Source organism: Grampus griseus (genome assembly GCF_964374135.1).
Source record: "Grampus griseus genome assembly, chromosome: 5".
Lineage (NCBI taxonomy): Eukaryota > Metazoa > Chordata > Mammalia > Artiodactyla > Delphinidae > Grampus > Grampus griseus.
Genome location: NC_138998.1, coordinates 142,198,528 through 142,207,530, shown reverse-complemented (window position 1 = coordinate 142,207,530; position 9,003 = coordinate 142,198,528). Strand labels below are relative to the sequence as shown.

Genomic DNA, 9,003 nt, shown 5'->3' with positions numbered 1-9,003 from the left:
CCTGAGGCCACGAGGACGGAACAGGCGGTTCACACACACTCTGCGGGCGCTCGCTGCTCCGGGATCTTCTGCAGAGTTCCCTACCGGAATCCGGATCCCCGGAAGCGGCGTTGATCCCACAAAGCGGCTTAGGGCTCCGCCCCGCGCCGCCCACCGCGCCCCGCCCCGCCCCGCGCACGCGCCTCGCGTCCCGGAAGGGCTCCTGTGCCCCCGCGGCGACCCGGAAGCGGCCGTGGCGTCGGGCGGGAGGGAGGAGCGCTGAGGAGGCGAGGCCGACGGCGCAGCTGTTGCCCGGAAGATGGCGGGGACGGCGCTCAAGAGGCTGATGGCCGAGTACAAACGTGAGTTCAGGGCCGCGCGCCGCCCCTCGGCGCCCCGCCGGGCCCCGCGACCCCGCCCGCACGCTGCTGGCGGCCGCCCCGACGTCCGGGTGCGGGGCGTGGACTCGGTCCGCCGCCGAGCCCGGCCAGTCTGTGCGCCGTCGGGGCGCGTTTCGTGCGGTCGCTGGCGGCCGCCCGCGACCCCGGGCGGGGAGAAGCCGTCGCGGCTCTGGTCTGGGGACCCTGGGCTCCGGCTCTGCCAGTAACCGGAGGGCTCCCCGACCCAGCCTCGCGGACGCCGGCGGGCCGGGCGGAGGACAGCTCACCGGCCTAGTGAGAAGTTGCGGGAAGCGTCCTAGGAGGGTAATCGCGTACTGATGAGGCGGAGGCGAAAGGTCAGATTTGGGTTTTCTCTTTAACGAGGGAACAGGGTTTTGGGACCCTGCCACCTGCCATTCTTCCCGGGTAGCGTTGCAAGAGCCTCCTTCGTGCTTTCTTAGCCCGCAGAATTTTCTGATGTTTGGGGAAAGCAAAGGGAGAAGCGAGAAGCGTGTTCTCCCTTTTACAGCGGAGACTCCCTTGGAGGAGTCGCTGTGAGAAGCCGGGGATGGATGCCGTTGTGTTTGCTGGGCGCAAGGTGGGAGGGAGCCTGCTGGGGGTTCATACCTGCCTCTGCTTGTTAGTTGTGGACCTTGACCTCGGACGTCGCCCTCTGCCTTTCCCCGTCTGTGAAGATGGTGCTTAGCCAGGTACCTGACAGCTGGCTGTCCGCAGCGTGAGCTGTTCCTGTTGTCATTACACTGAGGACACTTTCCGAAGAAACTTGAACGTAAACTAAAATAACGAATGTCGTAAAGCTGACTGGTAAATACGCACGCAGCTGAGTTTCCTAAACCATCTTGGCGGCCCTGCGCAGGGGGTGTCAGTGTTTGGCCAGAGCAGACCACAGAGTTGCAAATGCAGGCTCGTTAAAATAAATGGTTAGATAACGCTAGATAACCATCTAGCGTTCTCTAAAGTAAGAATGTATATTTAGAGGAGACTTTGGGGGGGCAGAGTGGGGGGACAGATGGTTCCCCCTGAACAGAGGGTTGGAGATGGGGGCCGTTGCCTCTGTCTCCTCATGGGAAACCTGGCTGGGGGTCAGATGTCTGGGAACACGTGCCATTTCCTGCCATCCTGGTCTGTGTCGCTGCATCTGTTTTAGTTTATTTGGCCCTGTTTCTAGACTGCCAGCAGGTACTGTTTTCTCATTTCTGCAGAGAAGGACTCTGTTAAACCCCTGCATGGGGAATTTAGGTGGCTGCTTCAGCCCAGTCTTTGCACTGTTGAGCTTGTATTTCCTAATATTTTCCCCTTTTCTGTGCTTACAAAAAGTCCCATCCGGTATCTCAACCATGTTGTCAATTTGTAGTAATAAAACGTAAATAGCAGTTGACTTCCGAAGCTGTATCGCAGAAGTGTATCACGTGTGTTTTTATGTGTAAATATACGACATTTTGGAGTGTGTCGCAGACAGAGCTCTACAGGTGTCTCCCTAAGACTCCTGTCCCCCGGTTACTCAGTCACACACTGACCTGGACACCGTGTGAAGGGACTTTGGAGATGCTGTTTACAGGTAACTAACAAGCTGACATTAAGATGGGGAGAGTGTCCTGGAACCCCATTGTCACGTGAGGCCCCCAGATGGGAGGGGAGACAGGAGAGGGGAGGCAGGAGACCCAGAGCAGGAGGAGGACCCCCTGCCGTGGCTGGGCCAGGAGCTGAGGACCACGGTGGCTTCTAGAATCTGCGAATGACCCCGGCTGACGGCGGTGAGGGCCCTGGAGCCTCGGTCCTGCAGCCGCAGGGAGCAGGGTTCTGCCAGCCCTCTGAATGAACTTGGGGTGGCAGCCTGTGAGGCTCTCGGCAGAGAACCAAGTGGCCTTTGCGGTGCCCAGGCTCTGACACACAGAAACCGCGAGATCATCAGTGGGTGCTGTTTTCAGCCACTGAGTTCGTGGTCATCGTCACATCCGCCGTAGAAAATGACTCCAGTGTGTTGCTGGGGACGGGGATTGTTGATGCGGTATCTTAGGAACATGATAAAATCCCACTTAGTGATTCTTGTCTTTTGTGTCTTAGCATCTGGTTTGCCCTCCTACCACATTTTAAGGTGGCACATCCAGTAGAAAGGTAGGCTTCACAGAAGCAACTTCTGTGCGGAATGGGTTTAGGTAGATTTGGGTGGGGTTCAGGCCCCCTGTCTTGTATTTGGAATAGTCACAGAGCTGCAGAAACTCAGAGGTGGTAGGACCTTGGATACGATTCCGTTCAGGCCCCTAATTTTACAAATTTATAGGAAATTGAATAACAGACAAAATGATTTGCTCAGGTTCTTATAACCGGAAAAAAAGAAAGATGGGAAAAGAAACAAGGTGTCTTAAAGCGATATCTTTTCTCGATGTTTCATCTTCGTGCATCGTCTAGCCTTTTCTAGGAGTATCAGAGATGGACTTAGGTATTAGTTTGCCAGGGCTCCCGTAACAGAGTAGCACGAGCTAGGGGCTTAACACAACAGAAGTGTATCCTCTCACAGCTCTGGAGGCCGGAAGTCCCAAATCAAGGTGTCAGCAGGGCCAAGCTCCCTGCACAGGCTCTAGGAAGGATCCTTCCTTGCCTGTGCCAGCTTCTGGGCGTTGCTGGCAGCCCACGGTGCTCCTTGGCTAGTGGTAGCAGAACTCCCGTCTCTGCCCCTGTCTTCCCGTGGTCGTCTTCCCTCTTATGAAGACACCAGTCACTGGTTTAGGCTCATCCTAATCCAGCGTGATCTCGTTTTAACTTGATTACATCTGCACAGCCCCCGTTTCCAAATAAGGTTACTTTCACGGGTTCTGGGGGACGCTGTTCAACCCAGTACGGTGTCTAGTAGGAACTCCAAACTTACACGTGTGGCGCTGAGCCGCGGTGCTCCTGCACTGTTGTTGTCCCACAGCCTTACCTGTCTCGGTGGCGGCCTTATTCTTCCAGCTGTTTGGGCTCAAAACCTTAGATTGGTCTTTTGAGGACTCACTTTCTTCTGTATCCAAGTGTAACCTGTTGACCTGCCTTTTGACTTTATTCATTTATCCGGAGTCCAGTGCTGGCTCAGGCCACTCACCTCCGGCCTGCGTAACTGCAGCCCAGTCCTGACGGCGGTCTGCTTCTCTCTTGCCCCGCTTGGCTCTGTTCTCAGCACGGCAAAGTCAGATCGGGTCGCTCTGTCCAGAAGCCCTTGCAGTGACTTCTCAGGCTCTGTGTGCTCTGGCCCTTCCCTCGCCTCTGACCTCACTGACGCCTGCGCCCCGGCGCGTCTCCCCAGCCCCACTTGGTGCTGCAGCAGCACACTCCTCTTGGGGTGTGGGCCCTTCCTTGCCCTGCCCCCCGGAGACGCCTTCTCTGAACCACCAGACTCAGCCTGTCCTTTGCATTACTGTCATCCTTCCCTGTCATTAACCCGTTTTAGTTTTTTAGAGCATCCTTTATCGTGAAGTGTGTTACGTATGTAAAGGATGTGAAAGGTGTACTTTCAGGTGAAATAGTGAAATGAACACCTGTACCTGTGACACCAGCTTAAGAAGTAGGACGTTAGCAGGAACTGAGCAGTCTGCTTTGTGCTGCTTCCCACCCCCACCAGGAGTTACCACCACCGAATTTTGTGTGACTTGTTCTTTTCTTTTTCTTTATGGTTCTGTCACTTAATATCCTCCTACACAACGTTTACTTTTGCCTGTGTTTGTACTTAGTGGAACTAGGATTGCACAGTATGTATTCTGCAGACTGAATCTCTGCTCAGCACTCTTTCTGCGATTCATTTACGTTGAAACATACAGCGGTGTCTATTTTCACTGCTGCATAGTATTTCATTTTATGAATAAGCCACAATTTGTCCTTTACTGCTGGGCATGTAGGTTATTTCCAGCCTTTGCTTATTGTACAGATTGGTTGCTGTGGACATTTCTGGTGCCTGTGCACAGTGTGACGCAGCCCTGGAGCGCTCGCGGGTCGGCCTTGTGGATGATGCTTCCCTGTGTGTGCGTGTTCCGCGTGCATCGCTGTGGGTACTCACCGACACCTTGGTGTTGTGCGGGGTCTGTTTCCTCCCACCCGGTGGGTGTGATGTGGTTCCTTGTGCTTTTAGTTTGTAGATCATGACTAATGAATGAAGGTGAGCATCCTGTCATGTTTTCCCTTTGTGAAATGTCCGTATCTTTTCCCAGATTTCCGTAGTGTGGTTTCTTTTTCTTACTGATTTGTAGGAGTTCTTTATAAATTCCCTATCCCTTTTTATATTCCTGATCCTTTGTTGGTTATATGTGTTACAAGTGTTTTATCCCAGTTTGTGCTTTGTCTTTTCAACCTTTGTGGTGTCTTTTTTTCTAGCCACCCTTTTAAAAACAGTTTTATTGAGGTATAATTGACATACAGTAAGCTGATGTGTTTAAGCGTACATTTGATGAGTTTGGATGTACGTGCACACACCTGTGAAGCCATTGCCACAGTCAGCATGCTGAGTGACCACCGCCCCCCAGTCTCCTCCTGCCTCTTTGTAATCTGGCTTGGCCTTCTCCTGCGCCCCCAGGTCCCAGGCAATGACTGGTCTGCCTCCGGTCGCTCCTGTAGTTGTTTTGTCCTTTCTTTGTCAGAGGTCCTTCACTCGGCCTAACCATGTTGCAGTCCATCCAGGTTGTTGCTTGGGTCCGTAGGTCCTTCACTCGGCCTGACCATGTTGCAGTCCATCCAGGTTGTTGCTTGGGTCCGTGGGCCCTTCAGGACCACAGTTTGCTGCCGCATTCACCGTTGGTGGACCTTTGGATTGTTTCCAGTTCTTGGCTATTACAAATAAATGTGCTGTGAACGTTTGGGTTAGGGTTAGGGTTGAACCTTTCTTTCCGTGGACATGTGCTTTTGTTTCTTTTGAGTAAATTCCTGGGTCATATGTGAGGTGTGTGTTTAATTTTTAAGAAGTAGCCAAACTGTTTTCCCAAGTGGTTGTACCATTTTACATCCCCACCAGCAGTGTATCAAGAGTTCCACTTCCTTGCTGACACTTGGTATAGTCAGTTTTAAAGTTTTTAGTCATTCTGTTGGGTGTGTAGTGACATGTCATTGTGGTTTTAGTTTATGTTTTTATATGCCATCCATATATCTTTTCTGATAATGTGTCTTGAATCTTTTCCTCAGTTTTTTTGTTTTTGTTTTTTGCGGTACGCGGGCCTCTCACTGTTGTGGCCTCTCCCGTTGCAGAGCACAGGCTCCGGACGCGCAGGCTCAGCGGCCATGGCTCATGGGCCCAGCTGCTCCGCGGCATGTGGGATCTTCCCGGACCGGGGCACGAACCCGTGTCCCCTGCATCGGCAGGCGGACTCTCAACCGCTGCGCTACCAGGGGAGCCCTTTTCCTCAGTTTTTAATCGAGTTTACTTTTTCCTTATTAAGCTGTAAAGCTTCTTTATATAATGCAGGTAGGGATGTTTTGTTGGATATTTTGTAAATATTTTCACTTAGACTGTAGCTTGCCTTTTAAAAAATTGTGGTAAGAAACACGTACTGTTGTCCTGTTGCCATCTGAAGTGTACAGTGCAGTGTTATGAGCTGTGTGCATGTGGTTGTGTGGCAGGGCTCTGCAGCTCCTTCACTAGGCTGGACGGAAAGGCTCTGTCCCTTGAACGACAGCTCCTGTGGTTTGCCTTGTAATTTTCATAACGTTGCCTTTAAAAGAGCAAAGGTTTTAAAATTTTCAGTGACATCCAACTGATTGACTTTTAAAACATTTCTTGCTTTCTGTGTTGCCTAACATAAGATCGCTAAGGTTTTTTCTCCTATGATTTCTTTATACTCCCAGCTCTTACGTTTCAATCTGTGATCCACGTCGAGTAAAGTTGTGTGTGTGGTATGAGATAAAGGTCAAGGTTTATTTGCAGATGATTTGCAAATGGCCGTCCAGTTGTTTGGGCGCGGGCTGCTGTAACAAAGTACCACAGGCTGAGGGGCTTAAAGCACAGAAATTATTTCCTTGCAGCCGGAGATCCAGCTGCAGCAGGGCTGGTCCCTCCTGAAGCCTCTCTCCTGGGCGTGTAGACAGCCACCCGCTGTGTGTGTCCTCACAGCATTTGTCCCTCTGTCCATGTCTGTGCCCTGATCTCCTTCTTATAAGGACATCTGTTAGACTGGATTAGGGCCCACCCCGATGACCTCATTTAATTACTTCTTTTTTAAAGACCCTAGTTATACACTCTTCTGCACTTTTTGTCATTTACTATGTCCTGGAGTTCATTCTGTACTAGGACACAGAGGTGTTCAACATTCCCTTTTACAGCCGCAGAGTGTCCCATCAGTAGACGTATCATAATTTGACTGGTCCCCTATTGATAGACATTTGGGTTGTTTCCAGTTTCTTTTTTGCTATTACAGAAAGTCCTGAAATGAATAACTTTACGCATGTGTCTTTTCTTGCCGAGGGATGGATTCTGAGAAGTAGGACTACTGGTCAGAGTTTATATTTACATTTTATTTTGCATGGTGTCTATTTTTAAAGCCACTATTTGTTTAAAGCAGTGTTTTTATTAACCAATTAACATTCTCATGGAATCAGTGGCAAAGAATGGTCATTGGAAATTTCTCTGATATTGTTAAGATTTTGTTTCTCTTTTTGAAGTTGTTTTTATCATTAAACATGAAACTATATGGTTGTGGGTGTGTGTTTTAAAAACAAAAAACAAAATAAGGAAACAATGTAATCCAGAAACATTCCCTCCGTCTGGAGAACTCGGTTGCTGTAATTCTTTGCTGACCGGTAGATGCCGCTGTTGACCAAGGATGCAGGTGGGCAGGCTGCTGGAGGTGGCAGTTGTGACCCTGAAAGGAGGGTGTCATGGAGGGGAGTTCCCAGGGGATCTCTGCAAAGGAGAAACAAGGCCAGCTCTTTTTGGTGTAAGCTCCTCCTCGAGGCTCCCGGTGCTCCGCTCCCTTTCCCACCGACATTCTATCCTCCGCCCCTCTTTAGCACTTTGCAATTCATCCGCCCTAATCTGGCGCGGGGCTTTTTCTTACAGAAGATGAGACGTGCTGGGGATGCCGTTACACCGTGGGACTGTAGTGAATAACTCTGTGTTGTGTGTTTGACAGTGTTAAGAGAGTAGGTCTTAAGAGTTCTCAGCACGAGATGTGTGGTGACGGACGTCAGCTAGATGCATTGTGCTGATCATTTCACAACAGATACAATTACGGAATCGCTTTGTTGTACACCTGAAATTAATATAATGTTCCGTGTCAGTTATACCTCAGTTAAAAAAAAGAGCCCACCTTCAGTGCCCCCTGCCCAGCAGGGCTTTCCTGACCGCCTGGCCACAGCTTGCTGTCACTTCTCTGTGTGCTTCACTGCGCTCATCAGTATCTGAAACACTCTGTGTTTATATGTCTCCGTGTTCACTGCCTGTCTTCCGCCACTAGAACTGAAGCTCACTGGAGGCAGGACCTTGTCTGTCTCATTCACCACGACACCCCCACTGCCTGGAATAGCTTTGCAGAGAGGAAGTGTAATTGATATTCGTTAGTTGATATGTGATTAGTGGTTGGCTACTTCTGGTCATACTGGCCAAGTGTGGGTGCTCAAGCCATTGCCCTGTGGCTTGTCTAGCTCCTCAGAGCTTCAGATATCTCCATGAAGCAAGCGTAAAGAGAAAAATACCACCTGGAATTGAATGATTCTGTGGTTAGAATTGTAACTATAACATTATATAGGGGCTTCCCTGGTGGCGCAGTGGTTAAGAATCCGCCTGCCAATGCAGGGGACATGGGTTCGAGCCCTGGTCCAGAAGATCCCACATGCTGCGGGGCAACTAAGCCCGAGCGCCAGCCCACGTGCCTAGAGCCCGTGCTCTGCAACGGGCAAGGCCACCGCAATGAGAAGCCCACGCGCCACAACAAAGAGTAGCCCCTGCTCGCTGCCCAGCACAGCCAAAAATAAACAAATCAAAACAAAACAAAACAAAAAAACATTATATAGCAAAATAGAGACACATGACCAACTTTTAAACCACCAGTCAGAACAATATTTTCATGACAATGGAGAAATACTTAGATTGTCCTTTGTCTTACAAGATTTAGATTCATCGAGACTCTTCAGCAGTGGTACTGGCGAATTCTCCTCCTTACTCTTGCTTAAGCTAGTATCCTTGGTCAGAGCCCATTCTCTGTCCGTTTTGGGAGAGTTGCCACATGTTACAATATAAAACTCCTTAATCACATCCAGTGACATTTCACCTGCTATTTCCCCATGTTTTTCCAGAAGTTGACACATACGGGGATTGTTGTAATTTGTTTTAAGTTGCTCTGCATATTGGTTGCTACCTAGATTCTGAAGCTAGTCTTCTAAGTCATGACATCAACAGTAAAAAAAAAAAAAAAAAAAAAAAATTCTTTGACATGTCTCTTGGTGCACATGTGCACATGTATCTGAGAGTTTGCACTCTGGAGAGGAATTTCTAGGTCATAGGAGGTGAGAGCAGCCTCATTTTCAAAGTGGTTGTACCAGTTGCACACTCCTTCCGGCATTCTATTTCTGTAGCTCCTTTTCTTCGTGGACACTTTGTAGGGTCAGCCCTCTCAGCTGTGGTCACTGGGTGATTCTGCTTGGGGTAGTACTCTGATTGTGGGCTTGGTTT

General features: G+C 50.0%; 1 protein-coding gene across 2 annotated transcripts in view; it reads left to right on the top strand.

Moving 5' to 3' along the window:
- The first annotated feature begins 219 nt into the window (after positions 1 to 219).
- Positions 220 to 9,003, top strand: part of UBE2G2 (ubiquitin conjugating enzyme E2 G2) — a 29,944-nt gene continuing 21,160 nt past the window's right edge. For both annotated transcript variants that reach the window (XM_082654844.1, XM_082654845.1), the window contains exon 1: positions 220 to 341. In XM_082654844.1, coding sequence (XP_082510970.1) covers positions 299 to 341 — 43 coding nt within the window. In that variant the 5' untranslated portion in view covers positions 220 to 298. The remainder of the gene's footprint in view (positions 342 to 9,003) is intronic.